The 24,473-nt window shown below is 37.1% G+C and overlaps 1 protein-coding gene across 1 annotated transcript in view; it reads left to right on the forward strand.

Annotated features, from left to right (window-relative positions):
• Nucleotides 1-16,513, forward strand: part of PROS1 (protein S) — a 66,425-nt gene extending 49,912 nt beyond the window's left edge. Inside the window, exons 11-15 of the mRNA XM_045785403.2 lie at nt 4,113-4,280; nt 5,570-5,738; nt 9,447-9,595; nt 11,665-11,890; nt 15,238-16,513. Of these exons, the coding sequence (XP_045641359.1) occupies nt 4,113-4,280; nt 5,570-5,738; nt 9,447-9,595; nt 11,665-11,890; nt 15,238-15,398 (873 nt within the window). The 3' untranslated portion in view covers nt 15,399-16,513. The remainder of the gene's footprint in view (nt 1-4,112; nt 4,281-5,569; nt 5,739-9,446; nt 9,596-11,664; nt 11,891-15,237) is intronic.
• The last annotated feature ends 7,960 nt before the right edge of the window (nt 16,514-24,473 follow it).

The following is a 24,473-nucleotide window of genomic DNA, read 5'->3' on the forward strand; positions in this document are numbered from 1 at the left end:
AAATGCTACATTCCTGAGTCCAAGGTGCTAGAACTCTGGCAAGAGATTTTCCTTGCTCTTGAACTCACTTAGTACCTCACAGTTTAATAGCTGGTGCTGCCTTATGAATTAATGCAATGTAATGTGAGATCGTTACAGTACAAGTAGTAATAAAGTACAGGTGGGCACAGGTGTGGTTTACCAAAAATGGCGCTATTCATCCTTTGACAGCCATAGATTTTGGACTCTTACCAGAATAATGTCTGCACAAGATCAGATGCAGTTGTCAGAGTCATCACTGAAATTCTCTGGCTTCTCCAGATGCTCTTGTTGGTGTCCACACAGCTTGATATGTACAACTATTCCTCCAGTGTACTGAACAAGACATTTTATTGCCTAATGTCCCCAAATCACGTATCTAAAAATCACTAAGATCACTTTTCAGCAAAAGAGAGCAAATGGAATTTTTTTCTGATTAGTTGATACAAATTGAAAATATTATTTGTTTGAAGAAGAACGTGGATACACTCTAGGTAATACAGAATATATATAAAGAAGGTAAATGTTTACCTTTTAAGCTAACATCTTGAGTTGCAGGGAGTGTTTATTAATAAATTATCCATGAATGATATGTTAAAGGCAGGATTGTGGATTGGATAGAAGGCAGCCATTCAGTTCCACACATTCTGTCTCCTATATTTATGATCCTTGTTAAAAAGAAACTCATTTAATGATATGCCCATATTCTGATTAAAATTTCCCTTTATAAACTGAATCCAACTTGACATTAAAAATTAAAAAACCATAAACAAGTCAGAGAAAAACTTTAATCTGGTAATAAATTTGGTGCTGGATCTTTTTTAAAAAGTCTTAATTTGATATTTTAACAATTTATGAATGTTCACCCCCCCCCCATATAAATGGGATTTCTTTTCTTCATATCTTTCATTTAAAAACATTACGGCATGATATTTTTACCATTTTGTAATCTTGATGGCTTGTTAATAAACTATACTGTTTTAGACAAATTTATGCAACCACAGAAATTATCTCAAATAGATACATATTTTAAGTAAACATTTTAATTGACAAAGTTAAATTAATCTATAAACTGGACTATTCACTTGATAGCAGTTGTTTCATTAATTTTAAATAATTTTAAAATTTCAAATGAAATACTTTAAAAATAAGCAATTAAAATGTGGAATTGTTTTGTAATCAGATAAATAGAATGTATGTGTAATTGTTAAGTAACTATAATGGCTATAAACTATAGAAGTAAATATTGCTTTATTATAAATCATTATTATATCTCATATTTGGGTATGATTCTAAAATGGGTAGGAAATCTGTAATTTGGATCATAATTTTATTCATTCAATAATATATTTATTGAGCACTTTATGTGCTATTCCTTCCTTTGGGTGGTGAGGCTACAACAGTGAATAAAACAAAATCACTTCTTTGTGGAGCTTGCGTACTCACGGTGAGATGTAAACCACAAATTGAACGAACAAATAGATATGTCAGGTAGTGGTTAGTGCTAGGAGGAAGAAACAAAAGCAAGGCCAGGTAACAGAGAGTGATGAAGCTGAGTGTGCATGTGGAATCAGGAAAGCCATCTCCGATGAGATTACATCTGAACGGAGACCAGGGCGCAGATCATGGGAAGTCTCTGGGGTGATGATTCTGTGCCATGTGAAGAGCAAGTACAGAGCATCAGGCAGGAGGGTGTGATTGTTGTATTTGAGGAACAACACAAAGGTCAGTGTAGATGCAGGGGAGTATGGGAGGCAGAGAGGGGCAGAAAATGAGGTTAGAAATGTGTTCTGTAACAAGACCAGGTGAGGTCATGGGTACTGTAGTGGGAACTTGGAGTTTATGCTAAGTAGAAAGACCTTGGATGATTGTGAGAAGTGACATGATTTAATTTGCATGTATGTTAAAAGGTAATCTGTAATCAGGACATGATGGCTTTGTGGAAACTAGATAGTAGACAGTAAGAATGGGACAGATTGTGTGGTCAAGAGACCATTGCAGTAGCTCAGTGGAGAGAAGATGGCATCACTGACGACAGTGTTGATAGGTGGGGGAAAATGGTCAGATTCTGGATATACTTTTAAGGTCCAGCCTTCAATTTCAGGTAGATAAAAACTTTTGAATATTCAGCATAAAGAGGGGCTCAAAGGTCATGAGATTATTGTTAATCTGTGGTTCTAAACTCTAACTCATCCAGTGCCAACGTATTCACAATGCTCCTGTAATGAAATGCATCAATAATGTAAGCTACTTTTGCATATCCCTAATAGAAACCAATGTAATGCTTTAATTATTATACAAATAAATAAAGGAACATAATTTATAAGAAAATGATATATATTCCAACATATAAATGCTCAAGCACAAGTACACTATTTGTCAAAGCTTGCTCCTGTACGTAGAATAATGTGAAAGCTGCAAATGAAGAGTTATACTGGAATGTTGTACTGATAGTTCAGATACTCTTAAGTGCATAGATGATATTGCCATCGGTGAAAGTAATTTTCCGAAATAGTGAGAAACTCTTGGTAAAGATCCAGACAAAACAAGCATCAGTTTATCCTTGGTTTACAAGACTTTTATTCCTGAAAAATTCAGGGAATGCGCTGAAATGGTACAAAAAATATTTTGTGTGCATATATACAGAAACTCAGATAAGCACAAGTATACCCTACATGAATATCCTGTAGGGATGTTCATAAGGTTTGCAGGGTATTGAATATTTTATTACTTATTTTGCATGACTCTCTTGCATATGACAGATGTCCAGCATCTTGCAGTGTCAGCATACGTCCTACTCATTGTGACAACTAAAAGTACCATCCCTACCCCCAAATTTTCCTGATGCCCTAGAGTGGAGCAGTAGACCTCCACTTAAAAATATTTGCATGACTAGAGGGAAAAGGTCTGGGGGCTGAGCTCTGGGTTATTACAGACGTTGAGAGCAGAGGAGGAGCCAGCAACGGAGGCTGAGAGGGAGTGGTAAGAGTGGAGAGATGCAAGCGAGTCTGAGGTTTTAGAGGCTGACTTAACATCTTCAAGGAGGGCATGAATAGTCCTTCAAGTAGAATGATGCCGGTTGGCTACATTAAGGACAGCGCACTGACTAACTTTAAATCTGTAAACATTACCAAAGTTATTTTACTTTAGAGCACAGTTTTCCCCTTCCTCTAGTGGTGCTTTAATATGCCCACTCTTTGGCTTCCATCGTTGATGAGTAAAAGAAGAGTTTGCGTGTTGAGTGCTACAGTTTTGCGTGAGGAGATAGGCAGCTATGGTTCTTCAAATCGCCTTTTTGGGACTTTTTTGTTATTGTTGTTGTTTACCATCACTTTCAACCTTTTTTAAAAACCCAAACTACTTTCAGGGCACCCGGGTGGCTCAGTCGGTTAAGCGTCCGACTCCTGGATCTCAGCTCAGGGCTTGATCTCAGGGTCATGAGTTCAGGCTCTGTGTTGGGCTCCATGCTGGGCATCAAGCCTACATAAGAAAAAAAAAAAAAAATGAAAACAAAACTACTTTCAAAATTGGAAAAACCCAATTTAATTTTATGTGTTGTGTTTCCTTATGACCTGAATTACTTTCGAATTTTGAAATAAAATAGAATTTGTGTGTAATGAACAGAATACTGGAGGTACTGATTTCTCATACATTATATTAAGAATTTATTTCCATTATTGATTCTATATGTATACTTTCAGACAGTTGCAAAAATAAGAAGACTTAAAAGCTTTCTAAGATTTTGTAGAGTGACTCACTTAAAACTTAATTTTATGACACTGGATTTGAAGTATGTATATTATAATTTGGATGTTTAAATTTAAAAGAACAATATTCTGGGTTTGTTTTTTTTTTACTTTAAAATATGGTGTTCATTTAATTTTCAATCAAGAATTATCACTTTAAAACCCATTTTTACCACCTTTATAGTAATTAGACATTTCAAGTGGATTACAACAAATTAATAATTACATTAAAATGATTATTTTGAGAACTGTTTTATCAGAATAATAACAGGATTTTTCAATCTTAGCGTTTCAAATGACATGCAGTGATGTTTGGTTGTTTGATAATTTTTGTCTTTTTAATTGTAGGTCTCTGTGGAAGAATTAGAACACAGTATTAGTGTAAAAATAGCTAAAGAAGCTGTAATGAATATAAATAAACCTGAAAGCCTTTTTAAGCCTACAAATGGATTTCTAGAAACTAAAGTGTATTTTGCAGGATTACCTCGGAAAGCAGAGAACACCCTCATTAGACCGGTAATGATCCAAGCTTATATCATTCATCATGGATGAGTTCCTCTTGTCTGTAATGGATTTGAGGATGTGTTTTTCTGAGAGTCAAAAGAAGTTATTTTGTTAAACATACCAACTGTGACAACTTGAATTGAACAAGGAAAAATAACAGCGATCCTTGAAATTATATTAAGGAAATAAAGAAAATAAATGTAGTGTTTTTGAGCCCATTTAAATTCCCAGTGTTACCCATGGGGACATAGATTTTTTTTTTTTTTAATTCTCAAGCATCAGTTCAGTGTTAACATGATAACTGTCCATATTCAGCTATTACAAATATAAATACATATATTTGAGTCCAAAAATACAGCATTTTGTAGAAGCCAGTCAAATGCTTTGAAGAAGCATTTTCTTACGTCTATTTTAGGACTTAAATTTTGGGAGATAAAATAACATATAAAGGTGGAACTTTAAAAAAAAAATCTTTGCTGGGTGTATAACTTCAGCCTATCATAAATTGAAGGTATATATAATAGATGATTTTCTGAATATGATGTTTAATAACCGTGGAATAGGTTTCATGAAGGAGACTAATCACTGTCCTTGAAGAGTTTTAAAAATTTCATTTGAAGTCATGGGTCTGTCAATTACACTTGCTGATTTAACTTAAATATTTACTATTTTATATCCATCTTTTACTCATGGCGATTCACAGTTACCTTAACTTTTGAAAGATTTCTGCAGTATGATATAAAACCTGAATTAGTTCACCCATGTCAGAGTGAATGCATCTGTTCCTTTGAAATTGATAAATCAAGACATTTTAAAAGTAAAATAAACTATTCAAAAACTATTTATGAAATGGCTACTATGGGTCTTGAGTCTGGCTGGATGCTTTGATGGAGACTAAAGAGTGCAAACACTTAAGTTCCTGAAGAGGTTCAGTGTCTGATGGCAGAACAAACCTATATATAAATGCAATTAAAGAAAGCAGCTTAGAGCCCAGGGCCACAGCTAGAAGCATATATGGAACTTGAGAGCAGAAGAGTTATTTCTAGGTGATAGAGGAGAGGCAGGTAGGGCTTGAGGGGTTAAAAATCATTAGGATCCCAGTGGAGTTCTGTGATGGCGTAAACTGTAACTGCAAAAAGGGCACCTTTAAAAATTTAGATAATACTCAAAATATTTTAAGTATTTTAAAAATGTCATCTAAGAAAGGGTTTTCCCTTTAAATGAAAACTGCATTTGTAATCAGTATGAGTCTGACTTTAAAGTTTAAGACGCACTCCTTGACCTATATTTTAATTTGTTAGATTAACCCTCGTCTAGATGGATGTATACGAGGCTGGAATTTGATGGATCAAGGAGCTTCAGGAATAAAGGAAATTATTCAAGAAAAACAAAATAAGCATTGTCTTGTCACTGTGGAGAAGGGTTCCTACTATCCTGGTTCTGGAGTTGCTCAATTTAGCATAGATTATAGTAAGTGATGTCTCGTTTTACCTCTCTTTTCTCATTAATGACTAAATTTATTCATTGACAAACAGCAATATTTCCTTCAGTAAACATCAAATACTAAACTATGCGCCAGGCATAGTGTTAGGCTTATTCATGGTTTTATGTATTTCTTATTAAATTTTTGTAGTATGTTGAGGGGGAAAAGTAGTAGAATATGCTTCTGTTATTTAAAGATTATTTTTTTAAAAAAGTTATTCACAAATTAGTTGATTAATTGCAAGTAAATTCAATTAACCTATTTTAAGGTTCACCAATTTCTCAGTTGCCTTGAGTCTACTGATTAATGCAGCAAAAGGATTCATCTTCATTTCTAGAATTTCAATTGATTGGTTCTTAAAATGTCCAACCCTTTGTTGAAATTTCCCATCTGTTCATACATGTTGTCCACATTTTCTACCTGAGCCTTCAACTTATTAATCATAATTATTTTAAATTCCTGTCTGATGGGTCCAATATCTGACATGTTGATTGCCTTATCTCTTGACCATGTGTTGTTTTTCCTTGTTTCCTTCGGTATTGCATAATTTTTGGTTTAGAAGGTAAGCATCTTCTTTAGAACAGTAGAGACAGATAAATAATATATATGTCTGGAGATGAGCATATTTCTGCTTTTGGTAGGCCTTTTATAAAGTGGTTGAATCAGTCTAGTCAAGAGTTTAGCTGCTGAAGCTTTCTTGTTTCCATGAGTACCCTTCAAATTCCTTTATTGTTACCTTGTGTCTATGGTAGTGACTGGTTTGCCAGAGGATTTTTCTTAATAGCTCTTCTGTCCTTAGCTTTAGGTATTCTGTTTATGATATGCCTCAGGAAAGTATCTCTCCATGGTCTTGCTTCATCCCAAAAGAATGCTCTTATTACTTGACATTTGCTAGCATGGTCACAGGGCCTGGGGAACATTCTCTAATGTTCTGATACAGATTCAGTTTTGGGCAAGTACTGTATCCCTGGGTCTCAGGGGTGTGAACTTTTCATTGTCCGCCTCCCAGCCACCTGTGGGGGAGATATCTAATGATCAGGACTCCAGATGGTCTTTTTGCTCCTTCTCCATGGTAAATGGTTTTTGGTTGGTTGTTTTGTTTTTTCCAGTTTCCTTTCCTTAACCTGTAAACGCAGTGGGTCTTTGCATGTGTTCTAATGGCAACAATGTTTGTTGCTTTCCCCCCAACGCTGTAAGGCTTTAGTTGCATAGAGAAGACAGAGAAAGAATGGAGTTTGTGCATTTCCTGCCGGTTGCTGCTCCTCTCCTCCAGGCCTGCAGGAGGAGGGGAGCTAGATAATTGGTCTTCGGTGGTGGTTGTTGTAAGGGTAGGAGCAGTGCTCTTTCCAGTTTCTTACAGCCAAAGCAGAATAGGAACTCCTGCTAGACTGACCTAGGTTTTTGCCTTTGCAAATAGTATTTCCATAATACCCTTGGACATACATCTTTATACCTTTATATGATTAATTCTGTAGGAGAGAATCTTAGATTATGTCCATCAAAGGTTATGCAGATGTATATAGTTCCTACTGTTCAGATAGATTCTCTTCCAGAGATGTTTTATCAATTTATACTTCTACCAACAGAATAAGAAAGTGTATGCTTGAGATTTGTTTCCAGTCTGAGAGTTGAAAAATTAAATCATGTAGTTTTAAATATTATTATCCCAATTCTATTGAAGTTAAATATCCACATGTTTATTAGCTATTTTTATATCTTAATTATCTTATTAGGTTCTTTGTCTTTTTCTGTTTAGGAGTTCATTATTTGAGCTACTAATACTTTGCATTATAAACTTAGTGTTAATCTGATGTCTCTGCTTTAAGGAAAATTATATTTTAAATGTGTTTATTTGCAGTCTAAAAAAGTATTATTACAGTTTTAAGGAAGAATCTTACACTAGTACTTTTTGTGTTCCTACCATAAAGTAATGCAGTGTCTTTAACTTTAGTTCTGTTCTGTATATGAAGGATTTTTAAAAAAAATGTATTAATTGGAGTTGATGACTGAATATAGGAAAAAACTAGGCCCACAATAACTTGCTCAAAGGAAACTCTCTGAAAAGAAAATGAAAATAAGAGTTCCGTTTTATCTGAAAAAAAAATTACTTTCATAAGTAGTTAGTTCATGGATAACTTCAAAGTGACCTACTTTTAAATTAATATTTAATGTTACATTATAATTTCTGTACATGTGCATATTTATCTTGAGTTTGTTAATATCTTACAGTAAATTTACTTATTTCAAAATGATTATATATGTGTGTGTGTGTGTGTGTGTGTGTATATATATATATATATATATATATATATATATATATATATATGCTTTGTTTTGTTTTTTTTCCCCTCTCCTGGGTGGGAATTAACGTATTATAAATGGGGACGCCTGGGTGGCTCAGTTGGTTAAGCGTCTGCCTTTGGCATAGGTCATGATCCCAGTGTCCTGGGATCGAGTCTGGCATCAGGCTTCTTGCTCAGTGGGGAGCTTGCTTCTCCTTCTACCTGCCCCTCCCCCTGCTTATGCACTCTCTTCTCGCTCTGTCTCTGACAAATAAATAAATAAAATCTTTTAAAAAACGATTATAAATGAACAATGTTATAGCATTAGATGTGGCTAAATGGAAGATCATCTTGTCAAAGGGAAATTATTTTCTCCATTCGCAGTCACCTTTTCAAAACCTACAAGTGGTATTTGGGCTATTGTTTTATATTACTTCATAATAAATAAGGAAGACTTCACTCAAAATGTGGATTAATATCTTTTTTAAAGATTTTATTTATTTGAGAGAGAGAGAAAGAGTATGAATGGGGAGGGGCAGAGGAAGAGGGAGAGTGACAAGCAGACTCCCTGCTGAGTGGGGAGCCTGATGTGGGGCTCGATTCCAGGACCCTGAGATCATGACCTGAGCTGAAGTCAAATGCTTAATCGACTGAGCCACCCAGGTGCCCCAGTATTTTTAGGAATTAAACTATTTTGGAAACATATCAATTCAAATATTTTTTTGAGTGACTGCTGTGAAAAACAAAGTGGTTGTAGAGACTTGTAGGCTTGCACTCTTGTAGGACAGACAACCTAGTAACAAAAAAAAGAATGTTAACTATTATGACAAGAGAATCGCAGAAGAGTTCCTGTTAGAATTTTAGAGTTACGTGTTGATTTCAGAGTATTTCTGTACTCCCAAACTATCTAACTCCACTATTTGTATAAATCATATTTTTCTTTCCCACTGCTTTGAACTGACCCCTTTATGGATGAGGAATGGTAGGGTGGTGATGGCAGCCATACCTGAATGTTCCCTCAGAAGTATTAGAATGAATTTGTTGAATTTCCTTCTAAATGTGTACTTTAAAATATGACCACTCTGAGATTGAACCAGTGGTGACTATGGAGGCAGAAGAATACCTGTAAAAGAGCCAACAGGGAAGTTCATAATATTCTGAAACACCACATCTAGATTTGTATTCTGGGAAGACCAGAAGGCCAGGGCTCCATTTATATGTTTCTCACCTGTATTTAAAAAAATGTGTTTTGTTTTTTCTTTTTTTGCCTGGGTTTTATAGATCACTGAGGAAGGAGAATGAGAATCTTTAGTATTCCACACATATAAATTGAGTCTTAGTGAGATTGTAATAATTCCTCCTGACACACTTGAGGAGTACACTGATCCTGCTTCTGTCTCATTGCTTAAACAGGTAACATATCCAATGCTGAGGACTGGCAAGTAAACGCGTCCTTGAACATTCGCCCATCCGCGGGCACTGGTGTTATGTTCGCCTTGGTTTCTGGTAACACCGTGCCCTTTGCCTTGTCCTTGGTAGACTCCGCCTCTGAAAAGCTTCAGGTAACCTCACTAAACTTTTGTGATTCTTGGTTTGTTTTGTTTTGTTTTTTTATCTGTAAAATGGATATGTTAGCAGTATTTAACTCAAAGTGCTAGTTGGATGATTAAATGAGATAACATGTAAAGTATTTAGCACAGTCTTCGGCATATCAATAAGGACTCAAAAAAATGTCCATTATTATTACTTTTTTGCTGGCTTATTTCCAGGGCCTGATCCAGAAAGTAGGAGGAGAAATTGAAAAGCCTGTTACTGTGTATCCACAGCCTAGATAAGGGGGACTCACAGACAGGCTGCCTGGACCCTTCCCAGAGAACAGAGATCCACCTTTATTTAAATCCTTGAAATATGGTGGGAGTCATAGTCTGTACTAACAAAATAAAAGTGACTCTGATTAAAATTCAGTCTCAGATATTCCGTGCCCAATTATAATGTTTTGTGCTCTCTGGCACTCTTATCTTTTCTCCCATGAGTAAATTAGGAAGGACTGGAGAAAACTGAAACCAGTCCACCTGGCTTCTTGCTGGAGGAAGAACAGGAAAAAACTCTTGGATAAAAGAAAACATGAGCGTTATCAGAAGATCTGTATTATTCAGCCTTCTATTAGAGGCTAATAGTTCTGACCATGTGTCATCCACAATGGATTCCAACAAATTACAGCAAGGAGCTTGATTTTGTGCCAAGGTTGGCTTGGATGATCTCTGTAGCTTTTAGAAAGAAGCGTATAATTGAATAATGTCTGTAGCAATAAAAAGGTGTGTTGTTTTCAGCTTCACGGTGATTGCAAGGAGTTTCTGGTGGTTAAGCATAAGCCACCTAAGGAGATCCTGCTGAGTTTTTATCTCCAGTCTAACACAGGAGCTTGCTACGTTTAGATTCCAGCTTTTTGTTCGCTTTCTTTCCCCCAACAAAATGGAAATCCTATCTTCAGCACTATATCCCTGCAGTAGAGGAGATTAATGCATGCCATGTCTTTGATACTTATTTTATCTTTTCCGTGTTTGACTCCATGGCTCCTTTTTTCCCGCCATGTCAGATTGCCTTCTCAATATCTGGGTACAATATTTCATAACATTCCACATATTGTTGATCATTTCTGGAACAGTTGTCAGCAGACCATTTTAAGATTATTAGTGAGTTCAAGGATATGGATATATAACAGTAACAGATTTCCTCAAATAACCTGTATTTAATAAGTATAGACTTGGATTCTTAAGTAAATACTTCAGACTATCTTTCTACCATCTCATAACACCCATGTTCCTAGTTTTGATTTTCTTTTCTTTTTTTTTAAGATTTTACTTATTTATTTGATAGAGAGCAAGAACAAGGGGGGGAGGGGCAGATGGAGAGGGAGAAGTAGGCTCCCCACTAAGCAGGGACCACGAAGTGGGGCTCCATCCCAGGACCTTGAGATAGTGACCTGAGCCGAAGGCAGACACCTAACCTACTGAGCTACCCAGGCGCCCCTTGATTTTATTTTCTTTTTACCTTTCCTCTGTACACAAAGAAGTTATATGCATAGATCACTGTGAACAAGTTGAGTAGTTTTGTGTCTCAGCAGTTTGAAAAGTTCTGCAAAATGAATACATTTTTTCTTTTGAATATCTTCTGGTAAATACTCTGTAACTTACTGCTGGCGATCCCTGGCTTTCCTCTCTCAGGACTTTTTCACTCATTTTGTCCCAAGTCTTACAGGATTGCTTGTGTGGCACACAGAAAGAAACCTTTCAGTCTTGCTGGCATGTGCTTACTCAAGCACTTGAAATTTTCCAATCCTTTTCCCCAACAAAGAGTGATTCAACTCCTTCATTTTTCACATGTAAGTTTTGAAGTTGGAAAGGCTCACAAACAGAAAAATATTGCTTAAGACACCACTTTAGATTCCCATCTTTGGTAAAACAACGTGGTGTATTGAATTTTCAGAAGCCACTACCCATTTATATCTTAGCTAAACCTGAAATTTGTAAAACTAATGTATATTTAAAAATTATGACGTGACTCAAAAGTCACTCTTAAGTGGCATTATCATTAATACTTGCTTATATTGAATCTTTGCTGTGTTTTTCAGGATATCCTGGTGTCTGTTGAAAATATGGTAATGTTTCGGATAGAGGCCGTAAGTCTGTGTTCCAGTCAACAATTTCATCTGGAATTAAGAGTCAACAGAAACAATCTAGAGCTGTTCACTCCACTTGAAAAAGGCGTCACCTCCTCTGAAAACCTTAAAAAACAATTGGCCATTTTAGACAAAGCAATGAAAGGGACAGTGACCACTTACCTGGGTGGCCTTCCAGGTATCTTCTTACTTTTTTTTTTTTTTCAAAATTATCTTTAAAATTTTTAAAAAAGTATCTTTTTAATCAATTGATAGTATTTAAAATATGTAATCTTAGTAAAAGGACCTTAGAGGGGAAGACAAAATTCCAGTATCCATTTTTCTTGTCCTGGGGATTTATATTGTTGTTTTATTAGTATATTTTATTTATTCTTTTAATAGTGAACTAAAATTAACCATGATTTGTTGCATTCGATTATCTTAGTCAGAAAGTGTTTATTTCAGTTCATCCTCACAATAGTCTTGTGAGTTCAATATTTATTCTTTTTTTTTTAAGTTTTTATTTATTTATTTATTTATTTATTTATTTATTTATTTGACAGAGAGAGACAGCCAGCGAGAGAGGGAACACAAGCAGGGGGAGTGGGAGAGGAAGAAGCAGGCTCCTAGAAGAGAAGCCTGATGTGGGGCTCGATCCCAGAACACTGGGATCATGCCCTGAGCCGAAGGCAGACGTGTAACGACTGGGCCACCCAGGCGCCCCTCAATATTTATTCTTTAATTCATCCATCATTTACCTTTTATTTATTAAGAACCTACCTCCCAGGTCGTAGGGTTATAGTAATAAACAAATAGATGTGATCCCTGCTGCTAAGCCTTTTTACAATCTAGTACAGAGGCAGACATCAAATAACCAATGAGGAAAATATCGGAATAATTAAATTGTGATAACTTCTATGAAGGAAAAGTATGAATTTCTTTCAGAGCCTAAAAATGGGGACTAGCCCTGGTTGTGCGGGTCAGGAATGAGCTCTCTGAAGAAAAGCCTAAGATATAAATATTGACAAATTGAAGGGTTAAATGTAACCGAGTGGTAGGGTGGGAATTGGAATTAATATGCAAGTAAAAAAGGTCTGTGTGTGGGCAAAACGGGGGTGGATACACTTGAGGAATATATAGAAGATGAGTGTGGTGAAAACACATTGAGCAAGGGGAATGGTAGTGCAGGATGAGGCTGGGAACTGGGTAGGTGGGTGGGGGGTTTGCAGACTTGGTTCAGGGTCCTAAGTCTTATTACAAGAGCCATGGGAGTCTTTAAAAAAAAGTTAGACAGCGAAATGGTATATCAGTATTATCATTTTAAAAACCCACCCTACGTGATGGATAGAGATGGACAGGTGGGAGGCGAAAGTGGATGAGATGATACGGGGCTGCTGAAGTAGTCCAGATGGAAAAGCAGTAACAATAACAGAAGCAACGACTATACTACCATCAGTCAGTGTGTAGTAAATAGTCCGGCATCATTCAGAGTGCTTCAGAGGGATCGACATTTAATTTGCAAAATAGACCTGGGAGGCAGGTGCTATTTTTATCCCCATATTACAGATGAGGAAGCTGCTGGACTCGGATGATGGCAGTGAAGATGGGCACAGGGATTAGATGGGACATGTATGTGAGAAACAACATTAATAGGATTTAATGACTGAAAGGCAGGTATAAGGATCTCTTTCTTAGGTATCTGGCTTGAGCACTTGCGTGAGTGGAGGTTCCATTTACCATAAGATGGGGAAAACTGGAGGAAAAGCACATTCATCATTTTTTTTTAAGATTTTATTTCTTTATTTGTCAGAGAGAGAGAGCACAAAAGGGGGAGTGGCAGGCAGAGGGAGAAGCACTGAGCAAGGAGCCTGATGTGGGACTCTATCCTGGGACCTGGGGATCATGACCTGAGCAAAAGGCAGACGCTTAACCAACTGAGCCACCCAGGCGTCCCATCACATTCATCTTTGACCTAATATTGGAAAATATGAAATTGGCATCAACATTTTACTTTAAATGGCAAAATGTAATTGAGGCAGAAAGTTTTTGAGAAATATTTTCAAATACAATTTGCAGGTTATTCTCATAGGGAAAATTCTGAGTTTGATGTCTGGAGTTCTAGTAACCTTCATTTTCTTACTTTTAACTGCTCAGGGCCTTCATTTTTCACATATGGAAATTTTATCTGGGTTTTTGTGGAATAGAAGTAAGGATGCTCTAAAAGTTATGGATAGATAGATAAATAGATAGGTTAGCATGCTGAACTATTAAAAAGTTACTTAAGTTACTGTGGTTTATTATTAGGAAGTATAATTATAGGTCAAATGAATGAATTCTATATTGAAGTCCACCTACTATCTTATTTGCAAATGAGTTGAATGCAGTTTTAGTAAATCAGACGATGAAAGAGTTGAAAAGAAGTAAAGCTATCGAATGTTAATGGTTTTAGGACTTTGGCATCAGCACTGAAGATTGACTTCAGGCAAGATGTGTTTAGAGAAAGAGTGAGGGAAATGGAGGAGAACTGACAATTGAGATATTAGGAGTGTAAACAGTGGAATAGGTAAATTACCAGTTGATATGCAAAACAGGCATATTCAGTCGCATGTTATGAATTAAAAATCAGAGGAAATTGATGATTCTGAGGATTTTTATAATAATGGCATAATCTTTGTTGCTCAGCCAGACTTGAAAGGGTTTCGTAAAGAATGCTGTGAATCCCTAGAAAAGTATGAACTTTATTCACTGCGTTGGCAAATTAAAGGTGGAAAATTTGAACTGTATGTTTTTTGCATAAGGTACTAAGAAAGAATAAAGGCTGAAAAATGTCCGTTGGGAGCTAAATTCATGGGGAGGAGATGCCAAAAAGAGAAGCAAGTAGAGAGATAGATATTATTAAGATGAACCATAGTTCTTAGGAATTCAAGGGTGTTACTCAAGTATTAACTCTGACAAGGAGAGTGAAAGTGTTGAAAGGCCCAAAGGCCCTAAACTATTCACTGAAGCATTATTAAAATTATTTTTTTGAACACTAAACAGTAGATAAAGTGAATTCCCTATTATGACCTACCATTGTATGCTCAGCAAGAAGCTATTTTTGGGAAAATATAGAAATCTGCTTTTATTCCAGCAGTAATAAAAGAGATACACTTATCACGGCATTTTAAAAAGATTTCCATGTAGCTATAGTTTGGAGTTGAAAAAATGATTTAACAATGCTTAAACTGTTGCTCAAATTTAAAAAGAAAATAATCAACTAGAACATCACAGTTAAGAATATGCTCTTTTTTATTCTTTTTAAAGTGTGTTTATTTATCTTAGGTTTGAATGAGACTGATTGTGTTTATGACATCAGAGGAACTCATGATATGCTGAATCCAGTGCCAGCCTTATATACATAGGAGTCACTTAGTATAAATTTATTGAATAATTACATTATTAATTTTTCCTTTATGATTAGAATTTGGTTGGAAATGGGAAGTCTGAATAGTTCCTCTAAAGATGCCATAAGTCTTGGGCTAATATTTTAATATTCTGTTTTTACAGATATTCCATTCAGTGCCACACCAGTGAATGCCTTTTATAATGGCTGCATGGAAGTGAACATTAATGGTGTTCAGCTGGATCTGGATGAAGCCGTTTCTAAACATAATGATATTAGAGCTCACTCGTGTCCATCAGTTTTGAAAAACACAGAGAAATCTTAAGGCTTCTTTCCTGAGTCGATAATGTATTTTTCCTGTGTGTAATTATACTTACATTTCAATAATAGCTGAAGGGTTTTACCTGCAATGTGCAGACCTTGATTATTTCATGGTACTTTGACTTTCCTGGAATTTTTAAAAAAGGTCCTTTTTCAAGAAGAACAAGATCCTCTTGTGGTACAAATCACATTTAAAAGTTCTTACCTCTATTGCTGCCTAGAAATTAAATAATGAAATACATAAACATTTCTAATTTGATTTTTTTTTGCTACAAATGACATTTCTTCATTTTTATGTTTGTAAAAGTAAAATTTAATTTTATCACCATGAGCTAGTGCTGAAATATCTGTGTTTTTTGAAAGGTAAGGAAGTAAACTCAAACAAAAGTGAATGTGACTAAATACTATGGATCATAGCAGATACTCTTTTATTTATTTTTGTTTTTCCCTAAGGAGGGCAGAAGGAGAGACAGCAGCCTATTAGGAATGAATTGAGTAGAAGGCTTTAAAGCTTTACTCCAAAAACAGTTCCTCAGCTTCACATTTGAACCAGTAGCTTTCCTGAATTACAAAACAAGTGGGACAGATTTTCATGAGAACACACAAATCTTGCTGGTTAGTAATTGGATTTTATGAGGATGCGATACTAGATTGTGCTGGAATGGGTGTCAGAACCTGGGATGGATACGGTCCTTAAGTATGGTTGGGGGTCACACAAGCTCAAGATAGAAAAAGCAGAACCTAAGATGGAAAGAAGAATGAGAGAATGAATAACGTGGAAGTGCATAGTTTTCCTAGAATCCAACTTTAATTACCAGAGTAAGTTGCCAGATGTGATTGTTGAAGGGCAAAAAGAACTCTGAAAGCTTGAACAGGTATAATGAAAGGATAACCACGGAGGGACATAGTTAATACTGTGTCTTTGGAGTAAGGAGGTGAAGAGTGTCATGTACTTGTTGGTAATGCATTCCAAGTGACAGTTTTATCACTCCCAAACCTACCAGTCACATAGGTATGGATCAGATGTTTCATCAATGGTTTTAGAAAATAAACTTTTTTTCTACTATAGATATTTTATATCATGTAAAACATAATAAATTGGAGTATATTGCAAACATTTATGTGAATAATATTTGTATTCTATCAACTCTTTGTGCAGAACATACAATTATATAACATACTTGTAAGTCTTCCTGCAGCACAGTGGTTTTTTAGTTGAAAGATATAAAGGTCAAATATTTGATCAGTAGCTATGGTTGAGTTATAGACTGGAGCTCAGAAAGGGAAGAAAAGCAAAGGCGATGAGTATTGAATGTTTGACACCTGCCAGAAATTGTACTAGCTCATCTTACTCGATGTAATCTTTCTCCCAATTTACCACCAGGTACTGTGGGTGATGAATTTCAGCAAGCAACTGTTGACAATTACGTTGGTGTAAAAAAGCAAAGAAGTAGAAAAACTGAAAGCCAATGAAAAGGAAAAATAAGAAAGGAAGGGAGGGAAAAATGAATTTTCTTTGGGGAGGAGTTTTATGATTCTTATTTAATTATGTCCAGATACAAAGACGGGTGTAGGGACCAATTCCACACTTCCCATCAGAAACAGAAAACTTCCAACATACAGTGATCTGCAAAGAGGCTCCAGAGACCCATGTATAAATTTCATCTCTCTTTGAGATGCATGTACGAATGGCTTAGAGAGGTGGGCGGGGAGGTGTTTCTTACAAACGAGAATCTTCTGACGATCTTACACATGGGCTCCTTGCTATACTTGGCTTCAGGCTTTCCCAGAGAAACATTTGAAAACGGGATCTTCTGTTGTGGAACAAGAAAAATCCTCTTTCCTGCTAAAGGTTTAAATGGAGTCTAAAAGCTCATTCTGTAACTAGTCTCCAGATGGAAAAACCATTTGATACATCTGATCCTCTTCAAGTTGATCTTAAGAGGAGGGTGAGTGGGCCAATATTTAAAAGACATGGGAAGAATCTAATGTTATTATCTGGAGTTCCCAAATAATAAATAAATATGAAATAAGTTATTTTATATAAATATAAGTATAATAAATATAAAAAATTTAATTAAATAGAGTCATATTGAACACTGGGGTTGGAGCTGGAGCTTTCAGGGATGAGTGTCTTACTGAGCCAACTCAGCATGTACAAGGCAGACACACAGGACTAATAGCTGGCTGTTCTAGAAGATAGATACAGTTGTAGCCTTCTTTGTATATGTAGCTAACAGGTTACCAGGCAGGGATGTCTGAATCAAGAGTCCATGCCCAAATTCGAAACTCTATACTGCTCCTCTATTCTTACTAGTTAACCCATCACTTAGTACATGCTAACTGTTGGAGTGGACAAATTCTATCCTCAGCTCTACATATAACTTGCTGTGTCTTTGATTCTCAGATGATAATATCAATTTAATGGTTTTGAAGACAAATGTGATATTATTTAATTAAATTAAGGAAATGCTGACAATGACTCTGAAAACTTTTATAATTAGAACTCTGGGCTACATATTGTCCTAGGAAAACAACAGAGAAAATGTTCTAGTCCTGCCATCAAAAAACTCAGTCTAGGAGATAGCGGAGAAATGGGACACGTAATTCAGATATGAGCCTGAGTTTGGTAAGAGCTGCAACAGAGAAATACATCGTATGCAGGAGATTATGGGGAGGAAGAAGTGGGTTACAAATGGAAGCTTAGTAAAGTGCTATTTGAATTAAGCCAAATATATATGAAGTTCCATTTCTCTGCTTCCAAGTCCTCTTTCCCACAATGTTTTCAGATAATCTCTCACATAGAGGTTGTATTTCACAATAATTCTCAAAACCTCCCTTATTTCCCTATTGATTATTGCATGAAGTACAGATAATTAATCGTAGCTATCAAGGTCTTTCATCATTAAACCAGTGGATCTCAACCCGAGATGCTTATTAGATCATTGGCCCCATTGCAGACAACTGAATCAGAAGCTTCCCACTGATAACCAGAGTAACAAACTACAGATCCAGCCTCTGGGTTCCTCCCTAACCGCATGCACTCCCTTCGGTCTCCTTTTGTCTCCCATGTGAATGTGAGCTCACACGTACACATACAGTAGGGCAGACATAATGCAAAAGATGAGTGGAAAGTAGATACAGGAGCAAGGCAGAGAAACAGGTGTGAGTGAGTGTGTGTGTGAACAAAACCAGGAGGAGAGAAAAGGACAAAGAGCAAAGCACACGAGAGGAGAAAGATAGGAAGGCAGATTCAGTGAAAGATTTGGTAAGGTAGAAAATAAAGGGGGAAAAAGCAAAGGACACAAAACTCGGTGAAGAGGATAGAGATAGAGAAAAAAATACAAAAAGAAATACCTACTTTTTTGTAGACATTTAGGAGTCGGTGACATTGGTAGTGACATCTGAGAATTAGAGAAATTAATTAAATAGAAATAAAAGAGCAACTGAGATAATGAAGTAGAGATAGAAATTTATAAGAAAAGAAATTGAAAAGGAAAGAGTGAAAGAAAAGTTTAGGAAAGAAGAAAGGGAGAAACAGAAAAGACTAGATGAGCATAGGAAGAGAAAAAAAAAGGTAAAGAAAGATGAACCAGACAGACAGAAGGAACAAATATAAATGGAAAGAAAGAGGGAAAGAGTGCCAGAAGAAGAACAAGAAAGAGGCAGACATAAACATAACAAGAAGAATATGTCTGGGAAGAGAAAGCAGAAACAACATAGTAATTAAAAGGGAAAAAGATACAGAAATAGAGTGAGGCAAGAAGGAGAGGGGACTCAGCTAGTTTATCCAAGGTGAGAATGGCAGCCCTAAGACTTGGTGTGGAGATGATGCTCCCTGCCCTGGAGGTGGACCTCTTGGCCAGGCAGCTGCTAGGGAGTGTCCACCACAAAGTGTCCCCAGAGTCAATCATCAGGGAATTTTCTATAGGAATTCATAAGGATGGTCTTGTAACATTCTGCCAGGAATGGATGGAAGGGCTTGCAACCGCTATCACTGGTTGCCTTTTTCTTGCCTTATTTCTGATGTCTTTGAAATTGGGGGCTTAGCCAGTTTACACGAAAGGGAGTTGTCACCAAGGGAGATTACATCTGGGGAAATGCAGAGGAGAGAGAGCGCTCTTCAACATGGTGTGAGGTCGATGATAGAACAGTGAGAACTTTCAAATCTACAGTCATGAGAATCCAAGCATCACAGGCTATGGCCGGCATACTAATAGTGAGCTAGTTATAGACATGTGCAACGCCTGGGAGTGTAGGAAAGAAAATCCAGTAGTAAGCCAAAAAGGCAAGTTTATGAAAGCTACTGAGTTAGGGAGAGTGTCCTATCTATCATACTCCATGAAGGAAGTTTGCCTGGCCCCCTCCGGTAGAATGGATTATCAAGGTGATGCTGTAGCAACCTGCTCAGCGTGTGCTCTCTACCTCCTCGGAAGAGCTCCTCTACGTTTCTGACACTCCCCTGTCTTTGTTATAGTCCCCAAAATATGTAGACTAATTAGTCTGGAAATAGTAAGTATTGGTTTTTATTTTTATTTTTTTCTTTGAGGCACCACATTTTTCCAGAATCTCCCCACAGCACAAAACTTGCTGTTGAATCTTTCTCTTGAAAGGCTTTGGCAAATGCGTATGGAACTAAAAACAGTAGCTTTCAAAGAAATTTTTTTTTATGCTTTGAGCTAACCCTCACACTCCCTGGTATCCGTACTTTCCCCTCTGTTGTTTAAAATACTCTAGAAATACCTGAAAAGACTAGGGATCTGTAGCTGGTAAGCAGTAACTGTTTTTTCACTCATCAGCTCAGTCTAGCTTCGCAAGAGCTCTGTGCATGGAGCACGGCATCTAGTCATAAATCTTCCTCCAAGAAAGCAAGGATGTCTTCCTCCCTCCTGCCTTTCCTTTCTTCCATCTCTCTTCCTTCTTTCCTTTCTAATAAGGAAGACAGCCTCATAGGCTCTGATTACTTGAAAGCTGTTGGCATGATGCCATCAAGTTTTCCTGGTGATCAGAGAACTACTCGCAAAGCTCTAAAAGAACTACTTGTGGGGGTGGGGGGGAGGGGTTCGAAGGCCATGCAACTGCACATCATTGTGGGAAAACTTCCCAGATTTCTCAGTTAACTCCGTTTTCTGGGCTGAACTTCCTAGGATAGGCAATGTAGGGAGAAAAATCAGTAAAATCGCTAGCCTCTGATCTCTTGTTCACATCATTACCGTTATAATTCTCCAATTGAATTCTTTTTAACATACAGAATCTAAGCACCCACTAGATGCAGTAACTATGGACGTGTTTGGAAGGCAACAATAAATTCATTCAACAAGTATTTGTAGAATACATATAATATGCCAAACCTTGTTCTAGGTGCTTGGACTACGTGAGTGAATATCCTTCTGCCTATGTACAAACATGGTCATGGAAAAGAAAGGAACTGTGGAGGTCCAATCCAGAAAGCAAAAGTATCTTCTATGACTCTTTGCATATCATGGCTTAATTTAAATCAGTTTTTACCTCAGTATTCCAGATTTCAGGTTACTTTTTTTACTGGTCATGTTCAATTAAAAAAAAAAAGTGATGTGAATCTGAAATTCAGATAGAAACTTAATCAGTAGGACCAAATGATATCAGTGAGATGTGATCTTTCAAGCTCTGTGTGAACACCTTCACGGATGCAGGGCTCACTGTTTGTCTAAGAAAGTCCCTTTACTCTTTGCTCAGTGCCTTAGTTTGGAAGCTTCAAGAATCAGATACCAAGAAAGTAATAGACAGGTGTTATGAACTGAATTGCGCGTCCACAAAATTCATATGTTCAAGCCCTCAACCCTAATGTGACGGTATTTGGAAAGAGGGCATTTGAGGAGGTAATTAAGGTTAAGTAAGGTCATAAGAGTGGGCCCTAGGCCAACACAACTGCTGTCCTTACAAGAGAGAGACACGCCTGGGATGTACGCACACAGAAGAAAAACCATGTGAGGACATAGCAAGCCAAAGAAGAGAGAGGCCCTAGGAGAAACCAAACCTGCTGATGCCTTGGGTCTTTGGGCTTCCAGCCTCCAGAACGATGTGAAAACAAATTTCTGTTGTCTAAATCACCTGGTGTGTAGTATTTTATTACGGCAGTCCTAGCAAACAAATACCACAGGCAAGAGATTTGTTGGGCGAATCACCTGTGAAGGGAAAAGTGGAAGAGAGCAGGAATGGGTAGGGAGAAGCCTCAGGTAGCCAGGTATGTCTGACACCTGTACAAGGAGAGAAGGAAATAGGTTGATAGGAAGAGTCTCATATCTCGCAGTTCTGAGGAAGTTTCAGCTAGGTCAGTGAGGAATTCTCGGACGCGTTGCCCCTCAGCAGAGTTCTGCCTCAGGCAGGAGTGGCCTGGCAGAAATACCATGACCGTGTTAAGTCACTGGCTGGGAGGAATCCCAGATGGATCCAGAGAGGTAACAACTTCAGCTATCAGTCAGCTGTGTTCCATGCAGCAGGGTCTCTTAAAAGTGGTCTAAGCTGCATGCTTCCGTATCGCAAAGCTCTAAAAAAATCAGAATCTCTATATGTAACCCGAAATCCTCCTCTATTACTGACATAAATGAGTTAGGATGCTATTGGTTGCAAGTAGCAGGAATTCAGCTGGAACTAGCTTAAGCAAAAAGAGAATTTTTGAAAGGTGTTTGGTTAACTTATGGAATATAAGGGGTAAAACTAAGGAACTTTCCTCACATTGTTTCTCATGGCTGTTTCTCTCCTAACACCTATGGTTTGCCGTAATAATACATACTGGTTTCCTCAACTGTTCAGTTGGAACGTCATGGAATATGGCTGCCAACCAATTCTGAATTTACGTGCTCATGTCACATACAGCTCAGAGATGGCACAGTAGTAATAATTTTTTTTATCTTTCATCCTTGGTTCCAGAATTCCAAGGGAAATATTTGACTCCCCCAGCCTGGGTCCAGTATTCATTCTGAACCATCAAAAATGGTGGGAAGTCAAAACAGTGGACTTACACTAGACCAATGGTTCTCAAACCTGGCTGTACAGTGAAATCACCTGCAGACCTTTAAAAATACTGACCATTTACCTCCCTTCCCCTTCTTCCCACCCTCAGGCTCCAGACTCCAGCCCAGGATTCTAATTTAATCAGTTTGGTGTGCGGTCTGGGCATGAAGAGTTTTAAAACTCTACAGGTGATTTTAAGATACACCACAGAAACACATTATTTACTGTATCAGTTTCCTGAGGCTGCTGTAACAAATGACCACAGACTCCGTGGCTTAAAATAACAGAAATTTACTCTCTCACACATCTGGAGTCCAGAGTCAAGATCTGGCCAGGTCGTGCTTCCGCTGGGGGCTCTGGAAGAGAATCCATTCCTTCCCTCTTCCGACTTCTGGTGGCTGTCGGCTTTCTTCAGTTTTCTTGGCTGGTGACCATGTCACTCCATTTCTGTCTTCATCTTTACACTGCCTTCCCCTCGGTGTGTCTCTTGTCTGGGCACCTGGCTCTTGCGGTGGCCCTTACAATTAAATTTCGGGCCCACGCAGATAATCCAGGGTGATCTCATTGCAAGATCTTTAACTTAATTACACCCAAGAAGTCTCTTTTTCCAAGAAGGGAAACACCTACAGCTTAAAGAATTAAGATGTGGGCATATCTTTGTGTGTGTGTGGGGGGGGGGGGAGCACCATTCATCCCATTACACTTGTTTTGTGACTAAAATTCATTTTGGATTGATGTTGAAATTTAAGAGAACAGAGATAGAAAGTGAGAGGAATATTATGTTGTTTTTATTACGTATATGAATTCTGGGGCCAGGCTATTTATTTTATTTTATTTTTTTAAAGATTTATATTGTTTATTTTAGAGCGAGAGAAAGCATGAGAAGGAGCAGAAGGGGAGGGAGAGAGAATCTGAAACAGACTCAGCACTGAGCATGAAGCCCTATGAGAGGCTGGACCCTGAGTCAAAACCAAGAGTCGACCGCTTAACCAACTGCACCACCCAGGTGACCCCAGATTATTTAGTTTAAATACCAGTTCCATAACTAAGTAGCTGTTAGTGCTAAGTTGTTTATTGTCTCTGTGCCTCTTTCCTCATCTGTAAAGTGAGATAATAGTGCCTGGCTTATTGGGTTGATGTGAAGATTAAACTGTCCATAGTAAGTGATACATGTGTTTGTTATTATAATTTTTATTATTGTTATTGTTAATAACTTGGCTAGATTCCCAAGATTCATTAAAATAATGGCCTTTATTAAAAGTTGAAAGTCTTATCTTCTACTTTGCAGGACCAGAAACTTGCCATGTGGAAGTCCACAAACTAGGCTTGAGAGGAGTGATTCTTAAAGATCCAGCTTCATTCACTGATACATTCCAGTTTTTTCTCAGGCCTGTCTTGAAAATGGTAACAGGATGCTTTGTTTTCCTGGTTCCAGTTTTGCATTGGAGAAGAGACTGTATACCTTTTACTTGATCAAAAGTGACTTAAATGTGTCCCTTTCTCCAACAGTGCCAGATTTAGGAAAAAGCAAAATTTGAAAACCTTGAAAGATGCATTTATACTATATGCTTTCACCATCACAATTTTAATCACCACTACTAGAACATTCATTCGATTCATAATGGTGCAAGAGCAGAAATGCTAATCCACTAAGCACTCATGTTAATGTTCATTTAATAAAATAAATAGATTCCGACTCTCTTGTAAATTATGGGAGGGGAAAGGTAAGAAATATAAACTATAATTAACTTGCATAATTCATTTAGATGCATTTCCTCTGAAAGTATTAAAATGTCTTTGTTGCTTCCTCTAAGAATTACTTAAAGCATAGATATATTAAGGGTTTTCTATATAATTTTCAGAGAGCTAATTATGTGCTTTAGAAAGTAAAAAAAGAAAGCCTCTAGAATTTCATTTTGAATTTGACCCTCATTTGTTGACCAGAGAGATTTGTTCAAATAAAAATTATTTTCCATGGTGTAGTCAGTTTTATAGGCAGTTATTATTTAATGCTCTGTTCTGCTTCTTAATTTTTAAAACCCCTTTTCTTTATTTTTAATTTTTTTTTAAAACAAGCTCTGGCCAG

Source organism: Ursus americanus, chromosome 4, assembly GCF_024610735.1.
Source record: "Ursus americanus isolate L20-20 chromosome 4, mUrsAme1.1.p, whole genome shotgun sequence".
Classification (NCBI taxonomy): domain Eukaryota; kingdom Metazoa; phylum Chordata; class Mammalia; order Carnivora; family Ursidae; genus Ursus; species Ursus americanus.